Source organism: Myotis davidii, unplaced genomic scaffold (assembly GCF_000327345.1).
Source record: "Myotis davidii unplaced genomic scaffold, ASM32734v1 scaffold455, whole genome shotgun sequence".
NCBI lineage: Eukaryota > Metazoa > Chordata > Mammalia > Chiroptera > Vespertilionidae > Myotis > Myotis davidii.
Window position 1 is genome coordinate 2,247,257 of NW_006287459.1, and position 22,077 is coordinate 2,269,333.

At 40.1% G+C, this 22,077-nt stretch overlaps 1 protein-coding gene across 1 annotated transcript in view; it reads right to left on the reverse strand.

The window, feature by feature from the left end:
* The window catches only part of TEC (tec protein tyrosine kinase), a 102,591-nt gene that overhangs the window by 11,995 nt on the left and 68,519 nt on the right, over positions 1-22,077 (reverse strand). Inside the window, exons 4-12 of the mRNA XM_015560977.1 lie at positions 18,947-19,028; positions 18,167-18,295; positions 15,767-15,807; positions 14,675-14,694; positions 13,271-13,336; positions 7,661-7,715; positions 5,190-5,269; positions 3,569-3,702; positions 559-633 (exon numbers count right to left, since the gene is read on the reverse strand). Of these exons, the coding sequence (XP_015416463.1) occupies positions 559-633; positions 3,569-3,702; positions 5,190-5,269; positions 7,661-7,715; positions 13,271-13,336; positions 14,675-14,694; positions 15,767-15,807; positions 18,167-18,295; positions 18,947-19,028 (682 nt within the window). The remainder of the gene's footprint in view (positions 1-558; positions 634-3,568; positions 3,703-5,189; positions 5,270-7,660; positions 7,716-13,270; positions 13,337-14,674; positions 14,695-15,766; positions 15,808-18,166; positions 18,296-18,946; positions 19,029-22,077) is intronic.

The following is a 22,077-nucleotide window of genomic DNA, read 5'->3' on the forward strand; positions in this document are numbered from 1 at the left end:
TCCCCTCTTATTGTTGTTGTTTTGTCTTGTTTCCAATTCCAGCCAAGTTTGGAAATAATTTAACCTGCTGTTTAAAAGGTTTCTGCTGGCCGAAACCGGTTTGGCTCAGTGGATCATTGTTTCTCTCTCATCGATGTTTCTGACTCTCTGTCTCTCTCCCTTCCTCTCTGTAAAAAATCAATAAAATATTAAAAAAAATAAAAGGTTTTTGCCGGAAGCAACGAAGACAATCAAGTGGAATGCCTTCTCTGTTATCACCATCCTGACTTTTCTGGGAGTAACCAACAAAGCCCGTGAAAGCCAGGAAAGGCTCTGATTCATTTCGATGTAAGATGGTGACTAATTTTCCATTGACAGAGAGTTTTCTGCTGAATTATGACTATGATGAAAACAGAAAGCCGAGGGTAACGACAGCTGTTCAGTATAATCATCTAAAAACGCAGACTACAACACTTCTAAAAACAGTTCCACGGGGTGGCATGCTACTCATCTAAACTGGCCTTGTGATGGTGGCTTCTTTTCAGGGAAACCTTGCAGGACAACAACCACACGAGTTACCGTAGCTGAATCCCGCAGTGGTGGGTGCCTTCTTCTCCTTCGCACTGACTGGGTACCGCAGCCTTGTGACAAGTCCTAGAAATCAAAGAATTATCGTTCATAATCAATCTGCATGGTCAAGTGTGAAGCTAAAATCCATAAAATCCACTCATTTAGTCACTCAGTGCTCATCCTCTGTGTGTGCATACAGCTCTGTGCCATATCCTGGCAAAAAATACAGAGGAAGGCAAGAAGGAAGAGGATGAGCCTACTGTCTGACAATTTCATATTTTTATGGGGCATGAAAAATCTGAATATTTTCATACTTTTATGGAGCATGAAAAATCTGTATACTCACACTTTTATTCATTTAACAAACATTTTCTTTAAATACTACAGTGTTTATCAAGCACCATGCTAGCTATTCTCTTGTCAAACACTTTAAAGGATGTTAAAAGGTTTCTAACAGTTATTATCAATGATTCTTTCATGTTATTTTTAAATATGCAATCTGTACTATGGATATTTAATAAAAATTGATTCTCTGGCCCAGCTGCTGTGGCCCGGTGGATTGAGCGTTGTCCCATGGACCAGGAGGTCCCGGGTTCAATTCCTGGTCAGGGCACATGACCAGGTTGTGGGCTCTATCCCCAGTAGGGGGCGTGCAGGAGGCAGCCAGTCAATGTGTCTCTCTCACTGGTGTTTCCATCTCTCTCCCTCTCCCTTCATCTCTGAAATCAATAAAAATATATTTTAAAAAAATAGATTACCCAGACATAACAATATTAGGAATCTTAGCATAAAATTCAGGTTCTAAAATATCAACAACTGGTTATACCAACTACTGGAAATCAATGAGGAACATTAAATCCTTTCATCTAAGTTATGCTAAAATACCAAATAAGAAGAAATGGCAGGTATCTCTCCTATAAACACCCATAATACACTGTATTTCCTCTATTACAGCATATCTCATACTAACTTAATATCGTTATATTCTTCTCTGCCTCCCCTACCAGATGGTAAGATCTAAAAGAGACAGAAGATCTGGGAAAGACAGAATCAATGATTATCTAGTCCACCATAGTTTCCCTAGAACCTAGCACATTTCCCAGCACACACTACTAGACACTTAATACATGTTCGTTAAATAAATCGAGATAATGGTTAAAGAAATAGTGTTATGTAAACACTGAAAATAACAGAATATGGGCTAAGAAAAGTCCTTTGGGGAATAAATTGATAGGAAATTCATCAAATGTTCAACATTGAGTTACCGTATGACCCAGCAAATCTACTGTACCAAAGGGAAATGAAAGATATTTCCATGCCAAGACTTGTACATAAATATTCCCTGCAGCATTATTCATAATAGCCAAAATGTGGAAACAAACCAAATGTCCATCAACCGATGAATGATAACAAAACGGAAAAACAAAGTCCACACAACGATTTATTACTCATCAATAAAAAGGAATGGAGTATTTATATAAACTACATCATAGACTAACATTAAAAACATTATGGTAAGTCAAAAAAGGTAGTCACAATAGAGCACCCATTGTATGATCCCATTTATATAAAATATCTAGAAAAGGCAAATTTGTCGAGACACAAAGGAGATTAGTGGCTGCCTAGGGCTGGACTGCTGAAAGGATACAAGACTTCTTTTGGGGTGATGGAAGTTTTTTTTAGATTATGGTGAGAGTTGGCACAAATCTGTAAATATATTAATGACCACTGAATTGTACACTTGAAAGTGGTACACTATGACACGTAAATTATATTTCAATAACTGTTCCAATCATTATCTGAGAAAAGTGAACAGAGTCACAAGTAGAAACAGACTTTGCAAAAGGTGCCTTCAATAAAATTTCAAAAGTTACTTTTTCATAAATGGGGTTAGACACTTGGCTATCCCTGCTCGCTTACATCTTTGAAGTCAAAGGCTAGAAATGTTTCCTGGCTTACCCTGTGCAGCCTCAATGGGCATAAATGTGGTTTCGTAGTTGTTTCTGGTGTTCGGTTAGTCCCCACTCTGGGTGGTGAGTGCAGCAGATTCAGGCAGATGGAAACTCTGTCTGGGACATGATTACCCTCGTCCTCGGAAGCCTATAGCCCAGGCCTAAACCCGGGGCTTGTCTGGCAGCTTCTGTGACAACTCTGACATGGACATATCTCGGATTTTACTGAAGAAAGAAAAAGTCCAATGCCACTTTTAAAGATGGTATGGCAGGCTTCACGCAGGACCGTTGTGATAGGGTTAGGGACTACTGCAATGGGATTTGAGAGTCAGGGAGAGAGACTGGACTCCCCCCAATACAACATGGGCAAGTGGGAATGTATATCCAGGGAATGTACAGGGACTGTAGGGGGTGTGCAGGAGGCAGCCAGTCAATGTGTCTCTCTCATTGATGTTTCCATCTCTCTCTCCCTGGATGGAAAATCACTAAGAGAAACATCAGAGGTAAGGGAAGTGGGCAGTTCTGGCTAAACCAATCTAACAGAGTTCTTGAGGACGATGGTGGACGATGAGAAAGTTGATCAGATACTGAGGGTGATCAGACATCAGATATCGAGGGCAGGGGGTTCTGGTTCAACTGACTTAGCAGACCTCCTGCTAAAACTGGATTTTACAAAAAGCGCACAGATGGCCTAGGACAGCAGTTTCCAACCAGTGGTCCATGAGGTCCGAAAGGTTGGTGAGCACTGGCCTAGGAGTCTGACTACAGTCTGGTCAGGCAAAAAATCTTTGTCAGTACCAAGGATATGAACCCCAGAAATGTGACATTTACCATACACAATAAAAACAGCTCATGCCCTAAGGTCTAGACTGAGCTTTTTATGGGACTTGATATTATTTCTGATTTTTCTTTGCACAGAGCACTTCCTTAATATGCAGTAATTTTAAATCAATCAATCACATTCTACAAGTAACTACAAAATACAACTGCTCAGGGAAGAACTCATCGCAATGTCTGATCATTGGACCCTCTCCCTCTATTGAAATGGGCTCTAACAGCTCACCTACCTGCTGCATTGTGCCTATGGTATTCAATTATCTCAGGAATGGAACCAAACGCGTGTTTTTCGGCCAGATAATACTTCTTGGGGGAGGTTGTTGTTTCCTTTATATGATAATGCCTGAAACCTGATGAGCCTTCTCTGCAACAAAAATCAAAATGTGTTAGGACCGAGGTGGAAGACTGTAACTTCACTCTGAAGACATGTTCTATCAGGTCACCACAGGGTCCATACATATGGCCCCTCCTACTTGCTCCACAAATTTTATTCCTTCCCATGTCCACCTTAGCTTTGCTTTTCACATTAAAAGGCAGAAGTTTTTAAAGTGGTCACTGATATCATTCTTGGTCCCTTGCCAGAGATTATAACAGAGAGCATTTACCCACTTTGTTTACCAGCAGTTAAAAGTCTTACAATAGCTATTAGCTGGCTACCGCTGTCTGTCCCTGCTGTTGGAGGAAACTTGCAAATATTTAGAGGACTTACATCCTAAAAGTGAATAAACTAGACTTGTAAAAAATGTACAAAGATCTATTTTAGACATCTTTCTAGAACACAGAGCTTCTGGAGTCATCTCTTGCTAATAATCTTTCAAGATAACTCCTACTGCTCTTAAGATAAAGCTCAGACTCAGGCGATGTGGCTCAGTGGTTGAGCTTCGACCTATGAACCAGGAAATCACAGTTCGATCCCCTGTCAGGTTGCAGGCTCCATCCCCAGTAGGGAGTGTGCAGGAGACGGCCAATCAATGACTCTTTCTCATCATTGATGTTTCTATCTCTCTCTCTCCCTCTTCTTTCCTCTCTGAAATCAATAGGAATATAATATTTTTTAAAAAAAGATAAAGCTCAGACTCCTTGACACTGACATGACCTAACCTCACATTTATTTCTCAGGCTTCTCTCTCCACTCTTCATCCTATCCCCCTCATTCTACAATCCAGGTGCAGTACACTCTTGTCAGTTCCTGGAACTCATCCTATCCCTCCCTGCCCCCCAGTTCTGGGCCCAGACGGTTACCTGATTCTGAAACATTCTTTGCCCTCCCTCCAATTTTCTCCACCTCACCCGTCATGTCTCAGCTTGAATGTCACTCAACAACATCAATAACTAACTCAGAGGTACCTGGGCTATGTACCCCATTTTCCCCATCCACCCCCCAGCATACAAACATTGCCCTCCTAACACAGTACTTATTCGTACACTATCCTGACTATTTGCTTTTCTGAAGCAAATTTGCCCACTAAGCTATTGGAGGGCAGGGCCTGTCTACTTTGCTCACTGTGGTATCTGTAGTGCTTAACACCGTGCTCCGTAATTATTTGTTTAACGTTGCTAACATTTCCATAGCCATTCTCAACAAATTTAAAAATATATACACACACACATATATATAGTGTAATATACATACATATATAATTTATATGTGTGTGTATATAATGTATATATAATATATATATAACTATGAAGCAAATTATTGAAATATCAATATAAAATATAGTACAGACTTTAAAAATCAAGTTCAGGTTTTCTTTTTAATGTTGAAAATTAGGAATCCATACGAACTATAAAGGAACTTCATACCAAAACTATAAATTTAAAAAAGAGAGAGAGAGTAGGATTACTTACCCTCCAAACTTTGTGTAAAGGGAGACTGTGTACATGCCCGGTTGACTGGAATCCCTTACCATAAAACCGCCTTCTTTATCCTGAAATACAAGTGAAGAGAATTGTTTCAGTTCATTAACACATATCCATGCCATGGAGCAGAGTCAAGAAGCCAATCTTGAACAAATATTAGCCTTTACCTAGAAAATCTGCTTTGGAGAAGCACAGCTTCCCAGGAGGGTTCCTCCATAAGACTGTCCACGAAATTAAAGAAAGCACGCTCACAATTCCCCCCATCCACAAATCACACACACAGGATGAGAAATTTCAAAAAGATCATCCCTCAGGGCCCTTTCAGAACTAACAGACAAGATTCTGCAACTCCTGTAAGACTTGGACACGAGGGGGGGCACATTTACTGAAAAATGTATTTCTTAATGATTGGTTTTCATTTCATACATTTTTAATATCTGCAAAGGGTTTGATCATGACCCAATATCCTCTTCTATCCAAATAGCATTTTTTTTCTGTAAATATCTCAGTGCTCTTTACAAACATGTTTTTAAAAAATCCCAAATCCCCCTGGAAATCAATGTTAAATATCATTCTTTACAAAAGGAGAGATGGAGGCACAAGTGACAAGCAGAGAAAACCAAAAGGCAGAAGCAACAATAAGTGACTAAAGGATAAATCCTCAAGCCAAAGAGCAAGAGAGACAATGGAGTTAAATAAAACCCCATGAATAAATCTGATAAGAACAATTAGAGACAATGATATAACATTTTATTGGTAAACAGAATAGTAGCTACCATATGTTTATTGAGAATTTACTCCATTTTAATATGTTCTAATCTGTGGATTTACTTAATCCTCAAAACAGTCCTATGAGGTACTACTGCTATCCCTGATTTACTTTGCAGGTAAGGAAATGGGCACAGAAAAGTTAGAAAATTTGCTTTAGGTCACACAGCTAATAAGTAGCAGACCCAGGATTTGAACCCCAGGTCTTCTAGCTACCCACTCCCCTAGAGTTGCCGCCAATTGTGGGGTCACCAGGGAGGCATGTAAGAATCCTGCAGGGAAATCACATGGTTATGTGTCATGTGTCATTTGAGTCAAGCAAAGTCACCTGCTATTTCTCTCTCAACATAAACTACAGAAACAACTGCCCAACAAAACCTTGATTGGTGGTGAGAAGCAGGAGATAAGATGAGAAAGCATGAGTTTAAAAGACTGGAAACCATTCATAAATGGAACAGCTGGATAAAAAATGCAGAGAACTGTAGAGGTCACCTGCTAATCTAACTCCTCACCTAACAGAGGAGAAATAGGCTAGAAAAGTCACAGACTTGGGTCACCTTACTTATTATTAGCCCATTATAATTTCCTGGACACTACATTGTATCCCTTCATGTTAATTCTTTTTAAAGTGTAAGAATTTCAGCACATTTATGTCTAAAGGCAACTAAATACTTTATTAAAACATAATTTCTAAAAGGTATCATGTAGGTTAACTAAGGGAGAGTGGGTCTCTGACTCTGTCTAGTCCAAGCCTGCCCGTTCCCATGGCCTTAGGCTAGTAGCTCTGCTTGGTTGCATATGGACATGCTAATCACTAGAAGAATTCTGCTAGCCCCTGAGTTTTACAAAAACAGCCCCTCCCATTTCCCCTTCCCTTGACATAAAAGAGGCCTGAACTCTCTACTTTCTTAGGATGAATTTCAGGGGTGGTCTCCCATCTTCTCAGCTGGCACCTTTGGATGAATAAAGTTTTCCTTACTCCAAAGTCTGAGGTTTTGAGTTTTGGTCTTTCAAAGTATCAGGCACACAGTCTTTGGACCAATAACATACTATTGATATCAATTATTTTAAAACAAATAACTTCAAGCAAAAAGGAAAAAAACACATTTTAGTACCAAAGCAAACAATAAATCAGTGAGAGTGTAAAGAAAATGTTACCCATCTATAGCTATTACCTACCGTTACGGGTTTAACCTATTGTTAAAAGCTTGTTGGAGTCCTAACCCTCAGGACTTTAGGATGTGACCTTATTTGGAGACTTGCAGAAGGAATCAAGTTAAAATGAGGTCATGTTGGGCAGGCCCTACTCCAAATGAGTGGAGTCCTTATTGAGGAGAAATGGCGACACAGGGACAGACATACACAGGGTGAGAAGCAGAGAGGCCTGACCAGCTCCTTCCCTCGGAGCCCTCAGAAAGAGCCAACCCTGCTGGCACCTTGATTCCAGACTTCTCACCTCTGGGATGTGAACAAGACATTTCTACTGTTGAAGCCACTCGGTCTGTGGGACTTTGTTTACAGCAGTCCCAGGAAACTAATACACCAGTGTTTACTACTAAATGATTAAGAAAACAAAACCCTGTACTTACAGTATTTTTTAGGCTTTAGGAACAGAGGTACATGAAATGACTGGATTCATTACAATTAACTGGTGCTGAAACCAACACCGTAAAACAAGTATAAACACTTACCTCACTCCTGAGGAGTAGTTCAGCTTTGCTTCTATTCATATTTCTGCAATACCATCTGAACAGAAAAAGATACATCTAAGACCTCAGGTTTCTTAAATTATTTGTTATTCTTTTTAGACTTAGCAAGGTAATATTTCTCATTTATTACAAATACAATAAATAAGAACAAGATATCACTCATAATCTCAGTAATACAGACAACTACTAGCAACATTTAATGTATATACTTCCAGACATTTTCTACACACATTTTTATGAAAGTGGGATCAAACTATACTTGTTATATCATAATCTAAATTTTTCATATAACTGCATGACTGACATCTTTGCAAAACAATATAGTTCTATGTATCATGGTATGGGTGTGCCATAATTAGGCTATTCTTCCTTATTTAACATAAAAATCATTTCCAATTTTTCACTATTATAATAATAGCAAGAACAAATTTTCCTCCACAGACTCAAACATGCAGGAAATGTCACTTTACATTATTGTCTTGAATTCAATTAAATCTTATCCCAAGCCCCCATCTCACCAATAGTCAATAGATTTTTATCTCAAGTCATTATGGAGGCTTCCCCACTGAATTTCAGGAAGAGTCGAAAGAAACAGAGCAAAACATAAGAGCAGGCTTCCTGGGTCCTCCAGACTCACTGGTTCTGGCCCTGAAGGTGACGGAGGCGCTACTGTAGGAATCCGTCATGACTAAACAGTGGAGCCTGCCCTCCCGCCAGGTCCTGCACCACTCCATGCCATAGCACCAAGTGCCTGCTGATCTGTTACTCATTAGCCCTTGGGAAATCTTTCCTGAGGAAAGATGGATACTGCCATTGCCAACTTCATCCTCAGAGGTGCTCCACTCTCTCTGCTGCCCCACCCCAACCTCTCCATGAGATTTCAGTTGACCCTTGAACAACAGGGGCTAGGAGTGCTGACACACACACCCACCTTCCCACCCCAGAAGTCAAAAATTCTAGTATAACTTGTGACTGCTCCAAAACTTTACTAATAGCCCACTGTTGATCAGAAGCCTACAGAACAGTCAATTCATATGTATTGTATATATTATACTAGAGGCCTGGTGCATGAAATTCGTGCACTGGGGTGGGGTGGGGGGGTGTCCCTCAACCTGGCCTGCATCCTCTCACAGTCCGGGAGGCCCTCAGGGGAGCAGGCCTAAGCTGTCAGTCCGACATCCTTAGCACTGCTGCGGAGGCAGGAGAGGCTCCTGCCACTGCCGCTGCACTCGCCAGCCGTGAGCCCGGCTTCTGGTTGAGCGGCACTCCCAGAAGCTCCTGTGTTGAGTTTCTGCCTCCTGGTGGTCAGTGCACATCATAACAACCAGTTGTTCCACCGTTTGGTCAATTTGCATATTAGCCTTTTATTATATAAGATACTGCATTCATACAATAAAGTAAGCAGGAGAAAAGAAAAATGTTACTCAGAAAACCATAAGAAAGAGAAAATACATTAACAGTCTTTAGTATTAAAAAAAAATCCATGCAGAAGTGGACCTGTACAGTTCAAGGATCCACTGCATAAGCAAGGAGGCCAAAGAACATGAGCTCAGTTTTTCTTAGGCCTTTCGTTTTAAACTTGACTTTTTTGTTTGTATTCAATGCCCTTCCGTGGGCCCAAAACCCTCTACCAAGGTCATATTTCCTGAGGTTCCAATGTTATGAAATAAGGTTGGCCCCTCTGAACATCTGAATTTTCCACTACTGGGTCAGCCTTTTATTAAAGGGCCAGCACCTGTTTGGGGCTTAGCAAATACCCCAAGTCAAGCAAACACAAAGGCCTTCCCAGATGAAGGAAGGTAAAAATGCAAAGAACAAAATACAATACAAGATCTTTTTTGGCCTGGATTCTTTTATGTGGTTGTAGAAGCCAAACACGAATTACAAGCTGATGACTGTTAATTCATCGGGAGCCTGAGGTGATTACTCAGGTCTCGACATTATGGGCACTGAGATCTCACTGCTGAGGGCCCCACACTATGAACTGAGCCCAAGTTCAACAAAACTGCAGTTCTGATCAATCAACTTCTGAATGCAATTAAGAAATATAATAACTGAGAAGAGAATGGATTCTCTCCCTAAAGCTTTTCCATTGATACAAGAAACATTGTCAGGGGCCAAAAGCAGTCACAAAAATTAACGAAGGGAAGGTAACTGGAGCTCTCATTATGCATTATAAATCAGTAAAAAGATTGGAAAAAAAAAATCTCTCCATTAATAACAGAAGATCCAACCCCACATCTTCACAGCGAGAGTAAGCAATGGTGGGTTCGTCTCACATTTCAGATGCAAGAAATCAGTGAGGCTGAGGTGTGGCTCTCAAGAGGAAATTAGATATAAGTTACTCAGAGAAAGAAAGAGGTCCTTTCCTCACCCAGGGTATTCAAGCTCCCGGGAAGGGAAAAGGGAAATACGGAACGGCATTGCTGTTCTGAGGGGTTATTTTTATGGCATTCGCAGATTCCGCAGAAAGGCCATGTTCCCTCCCTAGGATATCAACTCAGAGTTTTAAGGATGTGATGAAGGAAGGAGAAAAGGAAGGAGTGATGAACACACAAACAGATGAATCAACTAGTGGTGAGTATTTCCTAGCAAGTCTTTGTGACTTCTCTCCCTCTTCTCCGATACGTACCACCAGGCAATAGTGACTCTGCTGAACAAAAGTCCTGTCAGAAAGAGCTATACACACAGGGGTACAGTGTGAAGGAGCCCGCATGGTGGGAGACAGTACTGCCACGCAGATGCCAGCCCGCGTAAAGCTTGCACACGCCTGTCACAGAAATGCCTCTGTTAGGGGGCTTTTAGCTCCCCTTGGTGAAGGAACTATACAGCTAAAAAGCAAGCCCAGGATTTGCAAATAACTTGCCATTCCATTCTTAAATATCACAACCCCAATGTGAATGATGTTTGCAGATTGGCTAGTCACTTCAAAACACCCCAGAGGAACAAGATGCTATAGCGGTGTGTGATCCTATGCAGAAAGCACTGTGGGTTGGGTAAATTATAAAAAGAAAACAGGTATAAATGAAGAAAAAAAATAGAAAACAACCAACGAACCAGCTACCGATCTTTGCCAGTTCTTAATTTGGCCCTTGCCACCTATGCCACCAACTCAAAGCCTTACTCTAGACTTTTTCTTGTTTAAGGGCCCTTTCATTTTTGTCACCTTCTTCCTTTAACATGTTTCCATTAAGAAGATCTTATTGACCATCACTATGAACCCACTTTCTTTCCTGCAGCCGTTCCTCTGAGCATTTCCTCCCCAAATCGTTACCTGGCTGTGGAGATCAGAACTGGGTTAACTGGGAGCACCGACTAGGATTCCGACCGGCCTAGGAGCCTCAGGTCCACAATCCTGAGTCCAGCCCAGTGGACAGGGTGTTGCCTGGGCTGCTCCTTCGCCCAAACAAACAGCAGAACTCTTGATTTAACAGCTGCCAACAGGCGTTTTAACCTTGCGGACGTTTACGAGTGGAAAGACAGCGGGAGAAGAAGGGGGACTCTGACTGTCACAGTAAGAACAGGTTTCCCCTTTTCATCCGGCAGGCGTGGCACAATGCCATGTGGAATCCCTGACCTCTGGCACATGGCCACGGGGACTCCCACGCCGAGATCTTACACAAGTTCACTTAGTCACACAGAGGAGGAAGAGAGTCCCTCAAAGAGAGAACATTTCCACACTGAGCTATACCCAAAAACTCACGGTACTGAACCACAAACTTCATAAAATCCTTATTTGTAAATCCGTGAGTCATAAGGGAGTCCTCACATTTTAGGGGATTATCTGGTTGTCAAGTATATCCCTCTCCTCAAGGTCCCAAACCTAGAAAGCAGCAGGGCCAGCCCTTGGGACTAGGTTCAGAGCCCCTCCTAATACTCCATGATGCTAGTCTTGAATTCAAAATTTCGTGGCATGTTTTAAAGAAAGCATTACTTCAGAAAAGTTAATGTGTTGGATAAAGATACCCACCCCTCCAAAACCTCAACAATCCATGTAGAGCATTATTTCATAGAAGACAGTCCTTGACCTGTTAGTTCTCGATCACTTTAAAATCAGGTCCAAGTTTTCCCTTTTAGTATCTTCTCTAATTCTAAGGATTTGGCTATATTTTTCTAAAATATTTTTAATATGTTTTATTGATTTTAGAGAGAGAGAAAGGGAGAGGGAAAGATAGAAACATCGATGAGAGAGAAAACATTGACTGGCTGCCTCCTGCACCCCTCTACTGAGGATGGAGCCCGCAACCTGGGCATGTGCCCTGACCAGGAATTGAACCAGCAACTTCTTAGGGCATGAGATGATGTTCAACCAACTGAGCCATACCGGCTGAGCTCCAAAAATATTAAGAATAGAAATACTATTTTTATTTATATATTTTTATTCCATCGCCTACTTATAAAACAACCTTGAGGGATCATACCACTAAACGCTGTCACTTTTGAACCTATTCATCCTTTTCTAGATCTTTAAGGTATACTCATGTTATAAGAAGTGACACGGACAGAGGAAACAGCTTTTCATTGTTGCAGTTGTTGGTGGTGGTGTTTTTAAAGAAGTAAATGGAAACATCAGTCCATTTCCTTAGTATAACCACAAAAGAGTGTTTGTTATATATGAGCCTCTCATTAAAACCTGGCCATCCACGGCTAGTGGGCATGTGAGTAGCATGCCCATTGCTTTCTTTGTAAAGTAATCTGACTGCATGCACTAGGGGTGTTAGCCAGTTCATAACTAGCCGTTAGCCCAGTACATTGATTTTTAAAGATCTGGTTTAAGACAGTAAGCAGGATGAGGGTTATCTCAGTTATTTTTACATATAAAGATGCCTATACAAACATAATGCCACAGAAATAAGAAAATGATTATATAAATTATTGCACATCCATATGCCACATGCCTGGCTAGACCCCCTAGGCCTAACACAGTACCTGATACATGCTAAGGTCTCAGCAAATATTTGATGAATTTATGACAAAGAAACATAATGCAGTTATAAAAGTGTTTCTGAAGAATATTTAATGGCATGAGGAAATAGATTCATAATGCTCTATTAAGTGGAATAAACACAATATAAAACAGTTATCTATAGCATGATTCTATTTTTTAAAAGATTGGAGAAAAATATGCTAATGTTGACAGATCAATTCTATTTTATTTATGAGTAATTTTTCTTACTAACTTTTTAATATTTTCAAGCAGTTTTAAAACAATAATCATATATTATTATACTTAGAAAAAAATAATCAAACATGTTTTTTAAAGGCCACTCTGAGAAAACTATATTCTGATTTCTTGAATGACTGAACAATGATCTTGCATTTCAAAGTCAGTTAGCGTGTGATTTTTTTTAAAATAAATTCAATTGTATTGCTTGTTTGAAACCATTTACACATAGTACCTTCAGGTAAAGTGTATTATAGAAACGAATTCTCTCAGCACCTTTTACAACCTAGACAACTAAGTTAAGCATATGTTAGTGCCACCTTCTAAAGATAATGAAAGATATCCATTAACCTCCACAATTCCTTACATAATTAGGAAATGAAAACACTTTCTGGTTCTCCACATTGACAAAATAAACATTTACTTACTCATATTGATCTAAGTTGTTTGATTTCTTTCCTGTTACATAATTACTTGGGATATATCCTTCACTCCTAGAAAGAAGAAAAATACTTTAGGTAGGCTGATATTATCTTACTAAGAGGTTATTAAAAGAAAGATTATTGCCTTCTTAAAATAATTAAAGTATAATATTGCCTAAAGCTTATAAGAAAGACTAGCTGACCCCCGATAAGTCAATACAGCGGTAGCATTTAATGCTTTACACAGTCCCTCCTCATTTGATCCTCACAATGATTCTGAAGTAGGCAGGCATTCTGTACCTGCTTTCTGGTGGGGAAACCAAGGCTTAGACAGATTAAGAGGCTTTCTCAAGGTCCACACCAGGAAGAGGGTTAGCTCGGTTATTTTGACATATTCGATGCCCACACAAAGCCAGCAACAAGGCCAGCGCTTGATCTGGTCTCTGAACTTGGGGCTAGGTTCAGGGCCCTTCCCAATATTCCATGATGCTGGTCTTGAATTCAAAACTGGCCAGCAACAGGGCCAGCCAGCACTTGATCTGGTCTCTGAACTTGTGGCTAGGTTCAGGGCCCTTCCTAATATTCCATGATGCTGGTCTTGAATTCAAAACTTCTTGGGAGGATTTAAGGAAACCATTACTTCAGAAAAGTTAAAGTGTTGGGTAAAAATACCCACCATTCCAATACCTCCATGTAGAACATTATTTCACAGAAGGTACTCCTTGACCTTTTACATCAGTATTATCTGGAGTGCTTGTCAAGGAGGCAAATTCTTGGGTAGAAGCCAAGATTCTCCAGATAAGAAAGAAGAGATACATGTATAACATTTAAAAATTGAGTGAAAACCTTGCAATCTTCACTCTGAATTGGAACTATTAGTAAGAACTCATGATACATTCACACAAAGTGTGTATGTGTAGCTCTGTTACACTGGGAAAGGCCTAGAAGCATGACAATCCAGTAGCAGTTAGAATCCCAGCACCCCAACTATTGTCTTCAGATATTATTTCTTGCTAAGAGGAGCTAGCACATGCCTGGCTGTGCAAATATTTTATACATACAGTCACATACATATAGATTCTCTCTTTCTCTTTTACTTACCTCAGGGGGTAAAAACATAAAAATGTAGTTTTTCTCAAGATCAAAATAATCCAATTAAACATATCATGGATGAGAAACAGTCTAATGTATTCTAATTTCTGGAAAGAAGTGGTCGATCCATTCACATTTATTGCATCACTGATAAGAATACACTGCGTTACTGCAAAGTAATAATGTGTACTTTCTCTTATGGCCAGCGGAACCAGTCTCATTCCATGGGAGTTATACATTATCCTCTTCTCAGAACTTAACCCCCCCCACCCACCGGGTGTCACACACAGAGAGGGAACACTTACCCATATTTATGGAATTGGTGGGGGAGGCCTTCGCTAAGGAAAAGAGAGAACGTGTGAAATCTTAGTCTTCCATCTGTGTGCAGTCAAACACCGAGTGATTCACACATCACCACCGAATAAAGCAGAACCCTCGAGTCCACCTCCTATCATCTGGTGAACCCGCCCATAAATCTGATGCTACTGGACCTCTCATGGGGTTCAGCATATAGGACAGGAGTAAACACTATCTTTAAACTTCAAGAGGCTTCTGCTCAGGGGCAGGGGCAGCTTCCCAGGAAGAAGGAAGGGTGATATGTGAGTAGAAACCAGAAAAGGGAGACCCGCTGCTCAAACGGCCTGCAATGGGGAAACACACTATGGAGTAGAGACTTCCATCTGGTCTCCTCCCACTCAAAGGAATTTACATCTGTCTTCCTGTGTGCAAGACACACACTTAGTACCTATTTATTCTTAACACATAATTCCCCATTTACAACTGAGGAAACAAGGCTTTAAGTAACCCACTCGAGGTCACTCCTATCAGATTCACGTTGGATCAGGCCCTGTCTGGGTCCAACATACCTGTGCTTCCCACCATATCCCACTCTTCAAAGGTGTGTCACTAAATCCGCACAGTCACTCCTGTGCCATAAGACTGTGGCTTTAAGACTAAAATATTCCTGTGAAGTCTCACACCTCTTACAAAATTCTCTTTTTAAAAAAATATATATTTTTTTTATTTCAAAGTGGAAGGGAGAGGGAGAGAGAAACATCAATGATGCAAGAGAATCATTGATTGGCTGCCTCCTGCACACACCTTGACTGGGTGGGAATCAAACCCTGACCTCCTGGTTCATAGGTTGGCGTTCAACCCCCGAGCCACACCGGCTGGGCCTCTTATACAATTCTTGAAGCCAGACTACAGGCAAAATGCCAGATGATAGTAGGGGCCCCAATGATAATATCTGATACGATTAATACTATTTGACACCCCCAAAATCAAATAAGCTAGAGCATATCTGTTTCTGATATGATGGGGGTTAGGGTGGGGGCATAAAGCATCATCTGAATGAATATAAACATACTCAATAAACTGCAAGTGCTTCCAAAGTTAAAGGCCACCTACCTTCTTTGTTTCTGGTGCTGGAGGTAGTACTTTTCTTATACCTGAAAATGATAACAACGAAAGTAGGTCAACATGCCATCTACCAATGATTGATCATTTTAAGGAAAAATGAAAATGAACACATGGGCAACAATTCCACTCTGACTCTCTCACTATGATGCATGTTGCTTGTATTAACATTTGCAACAGAATTTTAACATGCTGTTCAAGTCGGTTTGTATTTCTGTCTTTCTGAACAGGCTGTAAAGGCCATAGGGATTGGGGCCTTCTTTAGTCTTTGTAAACAAGTGGGATTATATCAAACTAAAAACCTTCTATTAAGCAACGGAAACCGTCAACAAAATGAAAAGGCAGCCTATGGAAGGGGAGAAAATAAAGAATAAATATAATAAGGATAAATTTAATAAAGGATAAATTTATAAAATATACAAGGAACTCATACAACTCAATAGCAATAATAATAATAACAATAAAAAATGGGCGAAGGAGCTGAAGACATTTTTCCAAAGAAAACATACAAATGGCCAACAGGTATATAAAAAGATGCTCAACATCACTAGTCTTTAGGGAAATGCAAATCAAAACTATAATGATATATCACCTCACATCTATTATAAGGGCTGTTATAAATAACACCAGGGATAAATGCTGGTGAGGACATGGAAAAAGGGAGCCCTCGTGCACTGCTGTTGGGAATGTCAACTGGTACAGTCAGTATGGAGGTTTCTCAAGAAAACAAAAATAGTTCTACCATATGACCCAGCAATACCACTTCTGGGTACATACACAAAGGAAATAAAATCAATACCTCGAAAAGACATTTACACTCCCATGCTCACTGCAGCATTATTCACAATATCCAAGGTATAGAAACAACATAAGTGTGCTGAAAATGTGACATACAGGGTGTCCCAAAAACATAAATATACACTGTAACAGCTGATAGTTCAATTGATGTTTCATTCTTTTCAGCCAGATTAAGCTTTGAACAAAGGAATTTCACCCTAAGATGCTACTGGAAGTTTGAAAATGCAGTTGAAGTACAAACACTGCCTTTATATTTATTCAAAGTATCCCAAAAATGTATCTACAGTTTAACACCTAATAACTCACTTAATTTTTTTTTAATATATTTCATTGATTTCTTACAGAGAGGAAGGGAGAGAGACAGAGAGTCAGAAACATCGACGAGAGAGAAACATCAACCAGCTGCCTCCAGCACACGCCCCACTGGGGATGTGCCCACAACCAAGGCACATGCCCCTGACCGGAATCGAACCTGGGACCCCTGAGTCCGCAGGCTGACGCTCTATCCGCAGAGCCAAACCAGTTAGGGCAACTCACTTAATTTTCACTCTTTTTCAAGTTTAACTGATTTGAAATAATGGGTGAACCGGACTAAGCTTTGAACAAAGAAAATTTATCCACTAGACTTTTTTTTATGGGAACACATAAAAGATAACGTCTATAGTCAAAACTGGCAATAGCTAATGAATTGAGGGTGCACATATACCAAAGAAAATGGTTCCTGATGTTTGTGATTCCACTGCTTCGCATTATCAGCAGTGCCTGGACCAGGACAGTCATCAGTTTGAAAACAGGCATTGACAAATAAAAGTATTAATTTCTGTAGATTCTTTCAAATTTTGAAAATGAACTGTATGTTAACAAACACTGACTTTATAATCATTCAAAGTGTGAACACATTTTTGGGGGATACTCCATAGGTGTCACCCATATGGTATCAGTGATATATGGAATCTTAAAAAAAAAAGTCAAAACTCATAGAAAAGTGAGCTGGGAGTAGGAAAACAGAGATGTTAGTAAAAGGGTACAACCTTTCAATTGTAAGATGAACAAGGTCTGAGAATCTAATGTATACCATGGTGACATAATTGATAACTCTGTAGTGTTTAAGTGAAATTGACTAAGCGAGTATAACTTAAATGTTCTCACTCATACACAAAAAAGGGTAAACATGTGAGGTAATGGATGTGTTAACTCAATGGGAGGAATCCTTTTACAACACGTAAGTTTATCAAATCATCATTTAAATATATTACAATTTTATATGTCAATTATACCTCAATAAAGTTGAAAAAAAAGGTGATGATGGTGCCATACGAGGCTCACATTTTTAATAGTCATTTTTAGCAGGCTTCCACACTGTGATAGAAGGCCCCACAAATTGATTTGACATTTTGATTCCATGAAATGGTCCCACTACTAACTAAATATAATTATTCTTACAAGTACGCCTGCCCAATATTTACGCTGTGCTAGAAAGTGCAAAGGCCATACTCAACCAACCTCAAAATCAAAATCATGTCACTTTCTCACTCCACCAATAATATGTACATCCTGAGCACAATATAATCATAGAACAAAACGAATACTTACTACTTTCAAAAAGATTATATTTTTCACATCCAGGTGCTAGCTTTTCAGTTTGTCTGCAACACTGATAACTCCCATCTGCCCAAAATTTAGGATGATATTTAATCATAATATTGTTGTTGTTCTTTATTTCTGCAATTCATAAACACATTAAATGATTAGTGAAATAAGGCAGAGATGATGATGTCTCTTTAGTAACAGTCAATCATTCTTTATTTCTCAGATTCCATATTTATTATGAGAACTCCCTCATAACATCATCCAACCCAGCATTCAGAAAAATCCATATGGTTCTCTTTTGCCTCTTTTTTTTTTTTTTTTTTTTTTTTTTTTTGGTGAAGCACCCTTGTTAGCAGAAGTAATCTGGGCTACGCTGTAATGGATAAGCACCACCATTCTGTTTTATAGGAGAAGCAATGAGGGTCGTATGGAACAAACCACTCATTTAAATACTTTAAGCAAAGTCAGTTCATCCACACTGAATGTTGACTACATTGTCAATGTCTTAGAAAATATCAAATCCCGTTATCATAAAAGCCCAGTGCTTTATCGGCTTTAAATATAACATGCACTATGTATATACCACTGGAAGGAATCAGATTATAAAAAAAGAAGTTATCGTCAATATGTATCACTTAGGCAACAGAATGTCCTTGGAGAAATACTTTTTGTATAGTAAAAGATTATAAACGCAAGATACATTAGCTGTGTTTCTATTTTAATGATAATAATGGTCTGTCCTAAAATTACATACAGATTAATATTTCATTATATGAATTTTACCTTCTTTCAACTTCTTCACCCACTGGTCCCTGCTTTGTGCACTAGGTGCAAAAATGTAAAGTGTGTTAGCATCATGAACAACCTAAAATAAAAGATAAGACAGAGTCGGTGAGAAATACTCAGACACAGCATTTTGTCTAGCACAGAGCCCTTGGTACCACAGACACTGATAAATGATTCTGAAATAAGTGAATAAAAGTCCGTTACTTTGGATCCAAAGAACCTAGATTCCTGCCTCACAAAATGCATCTATTTCTTCATGTCTACATCGAGTAGGCTACACATTTTGCAAAGGTCTGTGCTTTATAGAAGAAAAAGTTATAGAGGACAGGATGCTTCAGTAATCTGGTTATTTCCTGTGACCTAATTCATTAAAGCTCCTTAGGTAAACTTGGTGTAACAGGGATGATAATAATCCAGTATTTTTCTGAATATTATTTACTGGTAGATAAATGGACTACTCCTGAGGCATCACTCCTATACTTTCTTTTTGCCACTAGAAATAATTGCAGTAGCTAACTGTTAAGCACTGACTATTCTAATTCTATGCTAAGTGCTTTACACACCTTAACTCAAGGATTCCTACCATCAAGGTATCAGTATTTTATAGATGAAGAGACTAAGGCCTATCCATGGACTTTTCACTCCTGTATAACACCAGGAGGCACCATTCACACAGAATGCACTGCGAGTGGTACCCATAATGTTGTGCTCCTTAACTTGCCTGTCATCATTTGCCAGGTATTCCAGAAAGCCACGATCCTGATTCCAAAGCCCAAACTTCCAACCAGTGTCTCTTTTAGAGGTAACTTCTATCAAACAACTAAATAGTCTTATTACCCATGCTGTTAGTATCCTATATAATAAGAGCTAATATGCTAATTAGACCAAACAGCAGAACGACCATTTTGTAAAGACAACGACCTTCTGGGTGAAGCCGGGGCTGCGGGAGCCCAGGCAGCTGGAATTGCGAGGGCCGAGCCCCTTGCACGAATTTTGTGCATCAGGCCTCTAGTTAATAATAAAATTAAACCTGGGAAAGTAACCCAAGAATTTTATCTTTGGTCTTAGTGTCTGTCACAAGGCAGAAACACCTTGATTTTGTAAAAAAATATATATGGAAAATGGAAAAAGAGGGGGACATATGTAATACTTTTAACATAAAGATTTAAAATCCTATATAATAAAAGCCTAATATGCAAATTGTCCCCTCGACAGGGAATTCAACCAAAGAGTGGGACTGGCCAACCAACCACGGGAAGGGAGGCCCCGGCCCGTGGCAGGCAGCCACTAGGGACCCTACTCCTGCATGAATTTCGTGCACTGGGCCTCTAGTATCTATAATAATCTATAATAACAAAAAGATAATATGCTAATTAGACTGGATGTCCTTCCGGACGAAGCCGAGGCTGCGAGGGAAGTCCGGGTCCTGGGTGCCAGAGGGAGGCTGGTGCCGGCAGCCGGGGGAAGGAAGGCCTATTCTTGCACAAATTTTGTGCATCGGGCCTCTAGTCTATAATAATAAAAGCATAATATGCTAATTAGATTGGACGACCTTCCAGACGAAGCCTGGGCTGCGAGGGCCAAGGTGGCTGCTGCGGTTGCCTCGGGCCAAAGCAAGCCGCCATGGATGCAAGGTCTGAGCCCCTTGCACGAATTTTGTGCATTGAGCCTCTAGAGGAGGGGTGGGCAAACTTTTTGACTCGAGGGCCACAATGGGTTCTTAAACTGGACCAGAGGGCCGGAACAAAAGCATGGATGGAGTGTTTGTGTGAACTAATATATAATCATAGTTTATTATGTCACTCAACTGTGAACAATATTGGCATAGTCATAATAATGTAAATGCAGAATGTTGATTTAACTAAAGCCATGCTTCAACAATGTTGAGAGAATGAGTATGTGTGTGTGTGTGTATGTGTGTTAGAGTGTGTGTGTGTGTGTGTGTGTGTGTTGTCTGTGTGGTGTCTGTGTGTGTATGGCTAGCAGCCTCCTCTCTTCACCAAATCAACAGCCACTGGATTGAACACAAATAGCTCTTTCATTGGTAAATGGCTGTTCCTGGCCATCTTCAATAGGTAATTCCTTCCCATCATTTCAATCAAATAAATTTTGTCTAAGAGCAATGTGAGCACCATAGAACAATATTGTCATATTTCATTCAGTGATGAATTAATCCAACTAGCATTTTGATGGGACTACATAGATATAAAAACATATCAAACAAGAACCTTATTTTCAAGATGTGGATAGAAATACTTTATAACAAGACAAAAAATGAGACATGATAGAGAGGTGAAGATAAAGCACTAAGAGAGATGTGGGGATCTATATTGCCTCGTTTGGTCCATGATTTTCACACCTGGGATAATGTAATTTTAAGAAAATAGCCGAAACCGGTTTGGCTCAGTGGATAGAGCGTCGGCCTGCGGACTGAAGGGTCCCGGGTTCGATTCCGGTCAGGGGCATGTGCCTGGGTTGTGGGCACTTCCCCAGTGGGGGATGTGCAGGAGGCAGCTGATTGATGTTTCTCTCATCGATGTTTCTGGCTCTCTGCCTCTCTCTCTTCCTCTCTGTAAAAAATCAATAAAATATATATATATATTAAAAAAAAGAAAATAAAGATCTATTTGCTCTTCATCATTGTTCCTGGCACAGAAATCCTAAAACCCCTGGAATATCCAGTGCCTAGAGTGACAAAGATGTCTTTTGTTGTGCTAATGAGGTGACTTCCGGAAAGTACCTAAGGATGAGGGCTGGTTGTCAACAGAGCCAACCTTGTATTAAAGGGTTGGCACTTCCAGTCTCCCTACCCCACCCCACCCCAACTCCAGGGAGGGGAGAGGGACTGGAGACTGAGTTCAATCAACAATGGCCAATGATGTCATCCATCATGCTTACACAGGGAAGCCTCCATAAAAACCCTAAAAGGGGCAGGTTCAGGGAATTCCTGGGTTCGTGAATACGTGGAGACATGGGGAGAGTGGAGGGCATGACACCACCATGCCCTTTCCCCATGCCCTGTCCTATGCATCTCTTCCATCTGGATGCTCCTGAGTCACATTCTTTTATAATAAGCTTGTGAGCTAGAAAGTAGAATATTTCTCTGAGTCCTCTGAGCTACTCTAGCA